The sequence below is a fragment of the Xyrauchen texanus genome, chromosome 33 (genome assembly GCF_025860055.1).
Source record: "Xyrauchen texanus isolate HMW12.3.18 chromosome 33, RBS_HiC_50CHRs, whole genome shotgun sequence".
NCBI classification, from domain to species: Eukaryota; Metazoa; Chordata; class Actinopteri; order Cypriniformes; family Catostomidae; genus Xyrauchen; species Xyrauchen texanus.
In genome coordinates, this window is record NC_068308.1 from 39,718,294 (window position 1) to 39,731,829 (window position 13,536).

The following is a 13,536-nucleotide window of genomic DNA, read 5'->3' on the forward strand; positions in this document are numbered from 1 at the left end:
AATGTGTAAATTGTGTAAATTAATAGTGCCGCTAATTTAAGCTACACAATTTTTTTCAATATTTTCAGTGTCTTAAATTAGCGACACTACTAATTTACACAATTTACACATTTATTAGCGTCAACGTTTTTCTAGTAATTAACTACTTTTTCCAGTAAATCTTGATGTAGAGTGACAAAATGCTACATTGTTGTATATTGCGTTGGGAAGCCCGATTCGTTTTTGGGAATGACATCGTTCGGACGGTTAATATAAAAGAACCGATTCAAAATGTTCAAAAGTTGCTGGACGACGTAACGTCGTCTTATTTTATTTATTGATTTATTATATTTTAAAGTACTATTGTATTATATGCCGATGATGTTTGAATTATTCGTTTATTAATTGCTTTTATTGTTCTACGCCTTTATTTTGTCGCAATTTTTTTTTAATAAAAATGTATTATTATAAAACTGATACAAAAAAACACCTGATGATGAATATTAAAAACACAACTTTTCGGTCAATATATATTTTCAGTGTCTTAAATTAGCGACACTACTAATTTACACAATTTACACATTTATTAGCGTCAACGTTTTTCTAGTAATTAACTACTTTTTCCAGTAAATGTGATGTAGAGTGACAAAATGCTACATTGTTCGGACGGTTAATATAAAAGAACCGATTCAAAACGTCAAGTCTGCGCCGAAGTTGCTGGACGACGTAATGTTGTCTTATTTTATTGTATTTATTTATTATATTTTAAAGTACTATTATATTATATGCCGATGATGTTTGAATTATTCGTTTATTAATTGCGTTTATTGTTCTACGCCTTTATTTTGTCGCGATTTTTTTTATAAAAATATAAAACCCGTACGAAGCTGAATAGTTCACCTATTGTAAGTGTCGTTGATTATTATAAAACTGATAAAAAACACCTGATGATGAATATTAAAAACACAACTTTTCGGTCAATATATATTTTCAGTGTCTTGCAAGCATTTGTATTGATATTGAACAATATTTGGGTATTTAGTCGGTGCATATTTTCAAATGCAAAGATTTAGCTTGAATATTCAGGGGTGCCGTCCCCTCCCTGAATCGACGCCCATGTATCGACGCCCACGCATATTCCATTTCCCTATAGATCATACTTTGGATTGGAACAATAAAAGCTGCGCAACACATGATTACATGATTACGTGATTCCGTTTGCGAAAGGGAGGAAAGCCACTCATGCCAGAGGGAGTCTGAGCTCCTGTTGATTGGTTAGAGAGGGAAACTCCTCGCCGGTGGGGTGAGCGGATTGACGGTATAAATTAAAAACACAGTCGGTGAGGTGCAGAGCTGGTGACGGTACCGCTGAAGTTTGGTTGTTCACGGATGATGCTGGCATGAACAGAATACAGAGAACAAGAACATCAGACGAACATTAGCCAATCAGATACTTCCTGTAAGGTGGCATCAAACTCACTGTCCAATCACAGAGCAGAATATCTGCCATTCGAAGCGACGACGGGGAAGCGCATCGCCATCACCAGTTACGCGCGTCTCAGAGGCTACGCATTTGGATATCGCTGTTACAAAACTGCGTTGTTTTATTTCGTTTGCACACCTGCTTTGACTTTAAACCCATCCACAGAAGCGGATTCGCCCGGTGAGTATTCCGTTTCTCTCTAAAACAAGATGTGTAATGATGCGTTTATTCACGCGCACAGATGTTTGCTGCGTAGTTGAGTGTGTGACCCAGTTACCTCGCGTGCGCAGCTACATGGGCGTGAATTCGTGCAATACTTGTGTGTGTTTTGTGTTCGCCAGAGATCATCATCATGCCTGATTCGGATGTTAAAGCTCCATTAATGCACTCGGATCCAGAGACAGTGGAGGACGTGTTTGATCACACCTATAAAGAGAAAGAGGGGCCTAAACCACCCGTCGTCATAGTGTGGAGAAATGTGGTTCTCATGGGTTTATTGCATATTGCAGCTTTGTATGGAATCTCCCTGATACCAGTTGCATCCAAACTAACACTGTTGTGGAGTGAGTATCAAACGTTGCTTTAACACTCACTAAACGTGTTGCCTTTACACACTTATGCATTTCCTTAAAGGAGTAGTCCACTAAAAAAAAAAAATATATTTTTTTTTTGTAATTTGTAAAATGTATTTCACCAAAGGAGATGTTTATCAGAATGTCAGAGCTGCTCATTTCCGTTCAGTGATTGCGAATGGGGACTTGGGATGTCAAGTTGTAAAAAGGTGACTTATGCGCTATTTCACGTCTTCCAAAGTTGAGGTTGACCGATTGTGGATTTTGCCATCACAGGTGACGAAAAAGAGGGCGATAACCGATAAATTGAGCGATCGATTTTTTTTATTTTTTATGATAAAACGTTTTCTTCGTTTTTTCTTACTGTCATCGGCACTGAATATATAGATAAATCCCAAATCCAGGATTATTGAGCAAACAAAATCCCAAAAAGTTTTGGTGCCCAATATACACTGGAGACTCTTATTTTGAAATGTCTTTGTCGCCACATAAAACATGCATGTTTTGCAATAAAAAATACTATTAAATGCGCATTGTCATATGGGTGTATAAGCAGAAATTCATTAACAGTAGATCATCGTGCATCAATAGTAGATAAACCGAGTTTGCTTGTCAATGATCCGGTATAATAAAATACTTTCTGTCAGTCAAAACCAACATGAACTCAACAATCAGCAAATTTTTGGAAATAACATTTAGTATTAATAATCGTGATTTAGTGATGATGGCAGTGACTTGACTCCGTTACAATCCTGTATATGTAAATATTCAACAAATTACAATTTTTGTAGCCTATACAGTTTATATATTCACCAGATGAAGAGGAACTATCGTTAACTATCAGTTAACTGATGTTCCAAAAGCAACTATCGGCACCGATTAATCGGTAAAACCGATATATCGGTTCGACCTCTATTCTAAAGCCATACATTAGCTTTGTGTGAGGAACAGACTTGCATTCAATTTGAAACATTCATCTCAAATCATCTGGCTTGTTGGGATGATCTGTGCTTTTACTCTTTTTATTAAATTTTTTTATTTATTTTATCGTGCCCCCAAAAGGGGGCGCTATATCGCGAAAAAAGTATATCCCATATACATAAGTCAGGCATGTGAGGTGTCATTTGAAAGCTTAGAATCTGAACTTTTCATAAATAACCATCACTTCTGCGTTTATGTTACTTAAAGTAACAAAATAGGGCATTAAAATATCCGCGTCACAAATGAGCTCCACCTAGTGGTCACGTGATAGAAATGTGAACTAAAAGTAGGCAAGTCATATATCAAATGAAAGCTCTCATTCTCAGGAATGTGACTGTACAGTTTATTCTGTTGCCCTAAAACCCTTTAGGAAGTTTACTAAACAATGAGAGCCATTGTTTACTTGTCTGTGAGCTTGCTTGCTTGTGTGAATAAGGAAAGCATGCAAAATAAATGATCAGAAAATGTGTTTTCAACTATTGATAATACCTAATGTTATATATCAAAGGGGAGGATCTCAGCTTTCTACTGACACCTAGATTGAGCTTGTAGTCCACTCAGAGGCCGAGATAGTCATTGAAATAATGAGGGTGTTGCTTGAACTGAACATTAGACTGAATGTCTATGGACAGCACATCTGTGCAGCCCTACAGTTCACATCTGTGAGGGGTAAAATGTGTTAGAGCCCCCTACAGTTCACATCTGTGAGGGATAAAATGTGTTAGAGCCCCCTACAGTTCACATCTGTGAGGGGTATAATGTGTTAGAGCCCCCTACAGTTCACATCTGTGAGGGATAAAATGTGTTAGAGCCCCCTACAGTTCACATCTGTGAGGGGTATAATGTGTTAGAGTGCCCCTACAGTTCACATCTGTGAGGGGTATAATGTGTTAGAGCCCCCTACAGTTCACATCTGTGAGGGGTATAATGTGTTAGAGCCCCCTACAGTTCACATCTGTGAGGGGTATAATGTGTTAGAGCCCCCTACAGTTCACATCTGTGAGGGGTATAATGTGTTAGAGCGCCACCTACAGTTCACATCTGTGAGGGGTAAAATGTGTTAGAGCCCCCTACAGTTCACATCTGTGAGGGGTATAATGTGTTAGAGCCCCCTACAGTTCACATCTGTGAGGGGTATAATGTGTTAGAGCCCCCTACAGTTCACATCTGTGAGGGGTATAATGTGTTAGAGCCCCTACAGTTCACATCTGTGAGGGGTATAATGTGTTAGAGCGCCCCTACAGTTCACATCTGTGAGGGGTATAATGTGTTAGAGCGCCCCTACAGTTCACATCTGTGAGGGGTATAATGTGTTAGAGCCCCTACAGTTCACATCTGTGAGGGGTATAATGTGTTAGAGCCCCCTACAGTTCACATCTGTGAGGGGTATAATGTGTTAGAGCCCCTACAGTTCACATCTGTGAGGGGTATAATGTGTTAGAGCCCCCTACAGTTCACATCTGTGAGGGGTAAAATGTGTTAGAGCCCCCTACAGTTCACATCTGTGTATAGAAAAAAAAATAATTCTAGTACTTGCTGCCATCTAGTGGAATAAAATAAAATAAAAATAGGATGATAAAATGGATGAAAACATAGTGTTGCACAGGCGAATATAATAGATTGAACAAAATGCACAAAGACATTCTGACTCTAAATGTTTTTTTTTGGCATCAGTGTTTAATAAATGGTGTGTGTTTTTTTTCCAGCGGTCTTCTGCTCCGTGTTCAGTGCTTTGGGCGTCACCGCGGGCGCTCACAGGTTATGGAGTCACAGATCATACAAAGCGTCTTTACCTCTGCGGATCTTTCTCGCCATCGGCAACACTATGGCCTTCCAGGTAACGAGCGCTTTATGAAGATCTCTATACCAGTCCGGTGTTTGGACACACCTGCTTAATCTTTATTCTGACTGTCACATTTTAGAATAATAGTAAAGTCATCAAAACTATGAAATAACAAATGGAATTATGGACATAAATTCATTAAAATACAATTTGGGATTGTAGTTCGTTGCCTCATGAAAGATTTTAAAGGGACAGTTCACCTAAAAATGAAAATTCTCATCATTTACACTCAGAAGTGATATGATAGGTGTGGGTGAGAAACAGATCAATATTTAAGTCATTTTTTACTGTAAATCTCCACTTTCACTTTCACTTATGACTCCAGTGGTTTAATCCATGTCTTCAGAAGTGATATGATAGGTGTGGGTGAGAAACAGATCAATATTTAAGTCATTTTTTACTGTAAATCTCCACTTTCACTTTCACTTATGACTCCAGTGGTTTAATCCATGTCTTCAGAAGTGATATGATAGGTGTGGGTGAGAAACAGATCAATATTTAAGTCATTTTTTACTGTAAATCTCCACTTTCACTTTCACTTATGACTCCAGTGGTTTAATCCATGTCTTCAGAAGTGATATGATAGGTGTGGGTGAGAAACAGATCAATATTTAAGTCATTTTCTACTATAAATCTACACTTTCACTTTCACATATGACTCCAGTGGTTTAATCCATGTCTTCAGAAGTGATATGATAGGTGTGGGTGAGAAACAGATCAATATTTAAGTCATTTTTTACTGTAAATCTCCACTTTCACTTTCACTTATGACTCCAGTGGTTTAATCCATGTCTTCAGAAGTGATATGATAGGTGTGGGTGAGAAACAGATCAATATTTAAGTCTTTTTTTATTATTGATTCTCCTCCATGCACAGTAGGTGGCGATATGCACGAAGAATGTGAATCGACAAAAACAAAAGATGAAGAATGTGAAAGTGAAAGAGGAGATTTATAGTAAAAAACTATTTAAATATTGATCTGTTTCTCACCCACACCTATCATATCACTTCTGAAGACATGGATTAAACCACTGGAGTCTTATGGATTGCTTTTATGCTGCATTTATGTGCTTTATAGAGCTTAACATTTCTAGTCACCATTCACTTCCATTATATGGACCTAGAGAGCTGAAAATATTCTTCTAAAAATCTTCATTTGTGTTCTGCTGAAGAAAGTAAGTCACACACATCTGGGATGGCATGAGGGTGAGTAAATGATGACAGAATTTTCATTTTGGGTGAACTGTCCCTTTAAATGTTGTGATTCACATTGGAGCTGTTTACATAAATGAATGGGGAAAAAATACTTCCAGAACCAAGACGACTGTAAAAGTGGGCGGGCACTGTTGCGGGACTGTCTTGTTCAATGGGACGTGGGGTGGATAAAATCGTGACTTTATGATCATTTTGTCCTGTTCTGGTGCAGAATGACATCTACGAATGGGCACGTGATCATCGCGTTCACCACAAATACTCCGAGACGGACGCCGACCCTCACAACGCCGTGAGAGGTTTTTTCTTCTCTCACATTGGCTGGCTGCTGGTTCGTAAACACCCTGACGTCATCGAGAAGGGACGCAAGCTGGAGCTCATCGACCTGAGGGCTGATAAAGTCGTCATGTTTCAGAGGAGGCACGTTTGATTTAATGCTAAAATGATGGAATGGCCTGTGACAGGTCTGACTATGCAAGGCTCAAACATGTATTAACGCTCTCTTCTTTCTCAGGTACTACAAGCTGTTGGTGCCGTTTGTGTGTTTCTTCGTCCCGATGTTTGTGCCGTGGTATATGTGGGGAGAGTCACTGTGGGTGGCGTATTTCGTACCTGCCGTCCTAAGGTACACGTGGGTGTTGAACGCCACCTGGCTGGTGAACAGTGCTGCACACATGTGGGGAAACCGACCCTACGACACCACCATTAACCCCAGGGAGAACAAGTTCGTCACCTTCAGTGCAATAGGTACGTCCAACAGCATTTATTTTTTTCACAACCCAAAATTGGGCTTTGGAACGTCCTAAAAAATTGTGATTAAAACAAATATGTTTTACAGAGATGTATCTTTAACTACACATTGTCATGTGGACAACCAAACTTAGCACGTTTTTGGTTCAGTGAGCGAATGAGTCGTCTGACCGATTCAGTTCATGATTCAGACAGATGACTCCTGTTCAGACTGATTCATGAAAGAATAGGATTGGCCATCGGAGGGGCGGGACTTTATAATTATAAAAGGATATATATATATATATATATATATATATATATATTAGGGCTGTCAATCGATTAACTTTTTAGCGAATTAATCACATTAAACGCATATCAATATTCGGCAATTGGTTTGTCTGATTAGCGTGAAAAAAGCGGGGTTGGATTGGCCATCGGGAGGGGCGGAGACTTCCTGGTGGGCCCCTGGAGGAAACAGATGGTACTTCATGCTTAAATTGCTTAAGAATCTTCCTGATTGGGGGTCTGGGTATCTCAGCGAGTAAAGACGCTGAAGCGAGAGAACGCGAAACCTATTGAAAGGGAACTGCGAGGGTTCGTGAAATCTTTTGCGAGGGAACGCGAAACATAATGCGAAGGAACGCCAAATTTATTGCGAGGGAACGCAAAACCTATTATGAGGGAACTGCAAGGGAACGCAAAACTATTGCAAGGGAACACAAATATTTTGCGAGGGAACCGTGAGGGAACGCAAAACTACTGTTAGGGAACACGTAACTATTGTGAGGGAACCCGAAACTATCGGGAGGGAACACGTAACTATTATGAGGGAACCGGAAACTATCGGGAGGGAACCCGTAACTATTGTGAGGGAACCAGAAACTATCGGGAGGGAACACGTAACTATTATGAGGGAACCAGAAACTATCGGGAGGGAACCCGTAACTATTGTGAGGGAACCCGAAACTATCGGGAGGGAACACGTAACTATTGCGAGGGAACACGTAACTATTATGAGGGAACCCGAAACTATCGGGAGGGAACACGTAACTATTGCGAGGGAACACGTAACTATTGCGAGGGAACACGTAACTATTGCGAGGGAACACGAAACTATTGCGAGGGAACACGTAACTATTGCGAGGGAACCGCAAGGGAACACAAAACTATTATGAGGGAACCGTGAGGGAACACCAAACTACCGCGAGGAAACACGAAACTATTGCGAGGGAACACGTAACTATTGCGAGGGAACCGTGAGGGAACACGAAACTATTGCGAGGGTACAATAAACTATTGCAAGGGAACCGCGAGGGTAAGCAAAACTATCGCGAGGGAACAAGTAACTATTGCGAGGGAACCACGAGGGAACACGTAACTATTGCGAGGGAACCACGAGGGAACACGTAACTATCGCGAGGGAACACATAACTATCGCGAGGAACACGAAACTATTGCGAGGGAACCGTGAGGGTACACCAAACTATTGCAAGGGAACCGCGAGGGTAAGCAAAACTATCGCGAGGGAACACGTAACTATTGTGAGGGAACCGCGAGGGAACACGAAACTATTGCGAGGGAACCGTGAGGGTACACCAAACTATTGCAAGGGAACCGCGAGGGTAAGCAAAACTATCGCGAGGGAACACATAACTATTGCGAGGGAACCGCGAGGGTACACTAAACTATTGCGAGGGTACACTAAACTATTGCGAGGGAACACGTAACTAACTTGTATTGAATTACATAGAATTTAGAAAATAAAAAACAGCCCCATAATGCTTCATTCCTAAATGTTCTTAAAATTGTTGGATTGAAGAAAGAAGCCGCTCATTCCGCAAGCTAAAAAAACTGCAACGTTACATAGTCTTTTTTACTAATAAACGTGTGCAATAGCCAAAGATGGACGTCGAGCACATGTTCACATAGAAAAACAATTGGACGGATACAAATATGTGTTTGTGTGAATTGCCCCTTATGTGGGCAGATGATTCATTCAGATGTTCAAATGTTGATGAATCGTCTCCTGGTTTCGTCCCGCAGGTGAAGGCTATCATAACTACCACCACACGTTCCCCTACGACTACGCCTCCAGTGAGTTCGGCTGGAGACTCAACCTGACCACCTGCTTCATCGACTTCATGTGTTTTCTGGGTCTGGCCAGAGACCGCAAGCACGTGTCCAAAGAGCTGGTGCTCGCCCGCGCTCAGCGCACCGGAGACGGCAGTCACAGAAGTGGCTAAGCGCTCGCTTCACGTCCCAAAAAACTGACAACATGTACACCGGAGGACGATCAGCCCTTCCTTAGACGGGAGTTTCAACAGCGTTGAAGCTTCTGCTCTACATTCATACTCTGATGTCAGACGACAAACGTTTTTCCCCCAGTTTAGCCCGTGACGCTTTCATACAGGCATTCGGCCCGTCGGTGTAGCGCTTATTCTTACTTTGTTTTTGGCTTCTTCTCTACTGTAATTTTTGATAGATTTTGACGCCCGCGTGCAGCTGATGTGCCTCATTGCAGGCGCTAAACGCAGCAGCAGGCCAACGAACCCGTGACCCTCCAGGGCCTTTTTGTGTGCACCCCGGGCGACCAGATCTAGCTGTGCAATTTGGGAGAAATAAAATAGATTTAACAATTAACCGCCGCACCTTATTGTCGTTATACTAATTTAACGTTAAACCAGATGCGTCTTATTATTGTCACGCATCCTGGGTGGCATCTTACCAAATCTAGCTGCGCATTTTGAAGGATATTTAACCAAAACGCAAGTATGTTCAGTACTTTGTTGCACCTTACTGTGTCTGGACTAAATTGAATTGTAAGACCAGATACGGTCTTATTACGTTGACGTTGCGTAAGTGGCCAAACTATTATTATTATTATTATTTTTATATATATATATATACACACACACTTGCACAATTGGCTCATTCTAAAGAGCTTTGGAGAAATATTTGAGTTAAAAAATTAGTTAATGATTGTTCTTGCGGAGAACGTACTTTGGGGGGGGTTTGATACTCGCAGTGCTAAAATAGGCGACAGACGGGTGTGAAAACGCCACGTAATTTCTGTGCTACTGACGGAAATTGGGATTAATGTATTGACGATTTAATTTACAGAGAGAAGTGTTAAAAAAAAAAAAAAAATTCATTTATAATTAAATAATTACATTTTCTGATAACACCGAAGACTGCGGAGAATTCCGAAAGATGTCTCGTTATTTTCAGTGAGGTTTGCGAAAGCGTGTTGATTCTTGACAATTCAGTACTTTAACAGTAATTGGTTGCTTTTGTATTGTAACGAATTGTGCAAAAAAAATAAAAATTATTATTATTATTATTTTTTTTTTTTTTTCTCGAGTCTAGATTTGTTCCTCTGTTTCATCTAATAAATATGTCTGGAATTCTACGTTCTTGTAAGCATGCTCTATTAAAACAAAACTCTCCTTTCTGATAAAGACGAACTGATCGTAACGATATCGGCTCTGCTGGTATTTTATTGTCACGGTGAAATTTTGTTTTGATGCCAAAAACGATTGTGTTGCATGCTAGCCGAACGGTGTGCACTCTTGAGTTTTTATTTTTCAAACCATGCATTATCAGAGAACTTGATATTTTGCTAAAGTTGTTTGGTAATTAAAAACTATTTGGATTGTTATTCTACACAACAAGAATTTGTATTGTGAGTGTATGAGTCCAGACACCCCAGGACAAATACGCTTCTATTCGCCTTATTGTCACTCTTGACACTGATTCAGGAGCGCCAGGAAGCGGTTGTGATATTTGTCATGCCGCGGGACGTTTAATGAATCGGAGCCTTCAGTTCGTAAAACTAACGTGATGTTAATGTCCGTGATAACAGCCTGTCATAGTGAATAAACTCTTGTTTCATATTCGATAACTGTAAATAAAGTCTCAAGCAAAGAGCTTTTAAACTTTCACACTTGTCTGTCTTGTGTACTTTCATCAGGTTTATTTTGAGTCATGTTTTGTGCTTACATTATTATGGGATGTTTCAACACACTTTAGTGTATTAAGTATATGTATTAATATGTGCAGGGAATATCAGTAGATCAATACAGAGGTCTAAAGTTGCAGATCAAATCATATTTGAGTCCCGAGCGAGACTGTTGTGTATTTTCCATTTCCTAACTAGTAACTAGGCAGTTAGTTGTAACTAGTAGCACCTAATAAGCATGCACACAAATAACAAAAAAACTAATTTCCTAAAATGCATGTCCACATGCTCTCAGAACAGTTATAGGAGAGCTATAGGATGCTCCCTTGCTCCCTATTTAGTGCATGACTTAACCTCCAGTGTGCTGTCTGTCTGCACTGGTCTCAGAACAGTTATAGCAGAGTTATAGGATGCTCCCTATTTAGTGCATGACTTAACCTCCAGTGTGATGTCTGTCTGCACTGGTCTCAGAACAGTTATAGGAGAGCTATAGGATGCTCCCTATTTAGTGCATGACTTAACCTCCAGTGTGCTGTCTGTCTGCACTGGTCTCAGAACAGTTTGAAATGCAGCTTATTTTCATCATAACTCCATATAAAGCCTCAGAAAGTCACATTTATCAGTTTTTAGATGCATCCATTTATTCTAAATATAGAATATTTAAAAATGAAAATAAGCCTATAGTCCACGAAACTACATGGTTGTTGTGTTTAACAGTGTGCCTTTCGTGATAAATCTATGAAATTTAAAAAACGGCATATCGAATTAAACTAGAGACACTAATCGTTTGACTCAAACAGGTTTCAATGTAACAACTTAATTAGGTTTCTTACCAGATGCAGTTTGGTTGGAGTTTCAACCAAAGACAAACTCCGCTGTGGTCAGCGCCATGTTGTATGTTTACATTAAAGGGTTAAACGTTCAATGCACAGAGTCTCCTGAACTGAGATCAGTCTGTTTGAATGAAATTAAATTATGCTAATGTAATGGTGGCCAGCTGAGGCAGAGGTGCACTAGCCTTTAGCCTCCTTGTTAACGCACCCGCCTCCCATGCTGGAGAAACCGGTTTAAGTCCCATACGCAGCGGGTAGAACAGGAGCGTCACAATGGTGCCGTGACCCGGTTGGGAGTGAGTTTACAGTGGCTAGCTGATAGATAGCTGTCCAATGTGTATAAAACTCACTCTCCTGACCTCAAGAGGTGCACTAGCGACTGACGCTAGAGACTGCAGCCTTTAGCCTCCTTGTTAGCGCACCGGCCTCCCATGCTGGAGACACTAGTTCGAGTTCCATACGGAGCGGGTAGAACAGTGGTGCTGTGACCCGGATGGGAGTGAGTTTACAGCGTCACAGTGGTGCCGTGACCCAGATGGGAGTGAGTTTACAGTGGCTAGCTGACAGTTAGCTGTGCAATGTGTATAAACCTCACTCTCCTGACCTCAAGAGGTGCACTAGCGACTGACACTAGGGGCTGTAGCCTTTAGCCTCCAATTGTTAGCGCACCCAACGCCTTTTCGAGTCCCTTACGGAGCAGGTAGAACATGAGCGGCACACATAGCCTATAGCGAAGCCAAAACGTAATGTCTACGCACGTGGACGTGGGGTTTCAGGAGAATATACTGTAGGTTTGTGGGTGAATTCAGTGCTAAATCTAGATGCTTTTTCCAGATACTTACAGCATTTAAATACGGGAGTGAATCAAATGATCCTTCAGTGTGTGTATAGAACACACGAGTCACTCCAGAATGCAAGTTGATGTTTTGGTTAAAAATAACTAAAAATGGGAAAATAAGGTGGCCATTATCTAAAATACATGCAAGTGAACAGCGTCTGCGCTATGTGGCCTATTTGACCAAACTATTATATCTTTCCCATGTGTTTTCTGTTCACGAACAAGGATGCTTTGAGCCATTTTCACACGCATATCCATGCAATTATCATTGTCTGTGCTCGTAACTGGCACCTGTGTCACTGTCAAATTATATACCGACTGCTGCGTCAGCACAGTTATATCACACAGTAGCGTTAATAGTGAGGAGATTCATTTTTACAAATTAATAAATGTTCCTAAAGGAATTACGTTTACAAGCGTTTTAAAATGGCCCAAAGTTAATTTCAGATGAAATAGTGAAGCTATAATTAAAATGCCAAAAAGGCTACAGTGGTCAACGCAAAACGTTATGTTCAAACGCTGTTAAGATTTTGAGCAGCGTCATGTGACTACGGTGGACCAATGAGCGAGCGACTCTGAAATGTGCCGTTGAGACTTGTCTGCACAAGGGCGGGAATGTAGAGTCATTCATTCAGTATTATTTTTCTCAAGTGCTCTTAAAATAGATTTGTTTCTTTACTCGTTTGGCCCATTAAAGTACATATTCTGAATGAAATCTGTCCTATTATGATACATAAATAAACCGTTCATCTTATTGTGCTAACAAGTTACAACGCCAATGAAATTGCTTGGACAGGAATTTTACTAATGATAAAAAAAATTGTTTACATTTTACTTTAAACTGCTTGTGTGGAATTAAATGCAACAGTTTACTTCTACCTGGATTACTTTTACTCAAGCAGCATATTTTCGTCATTTTAACGAAACGTAAATGTTATGTAAAAGCTGTATTTTGCCCTATTGAACAGAAAGATTAAAGTCTCTTTCTCTTTATTGTACAACAGTAAAACAATAATTGTGTTTGGATTATTTAACCCTTGTGTTGGGCCACCAAGATTGTTTATAAATCTCTCATATTGCATTTATTATCACAAGATATTGCATT

At 40.2% G+C, this 13,536-nt stretch overlaps 1 protein-coding gene across 1 annotated transcript; it reads left to right on the top strand.

The window, feature by feature from the left end:
• Nucleotides 1–1,296: 1,296 nt before the first annotated feature.
• scd (stearoyl-CoA desaturase (delta-9-desaturase)) lies at nt 1,297–10,732 on the top strand. The gene is made up of 6 exons (XM_052102264.1): nt 1,297–1,642; nt 1,804–2,025; nt 4,722–4,852; nt 6,285–6,490; nt 6,585–6,817; nt 8,846–10,732. The coding sequence occupies exons 2-6, from the start codon at nt 1,815–1,817 to the stop codon at nt 9,043–9,045; spliced, it is 981 nt and encodes a 326-aa protein (XP_051958224.1). The 5' UTR covers nt 1,297–1,642; nt 1,804–1,814; the 3' UTR covers nt 9,046–10,732.
• The last annotated feature ends 2,804 nt before the right edge of the window (nt 10,733–13,536 follow it).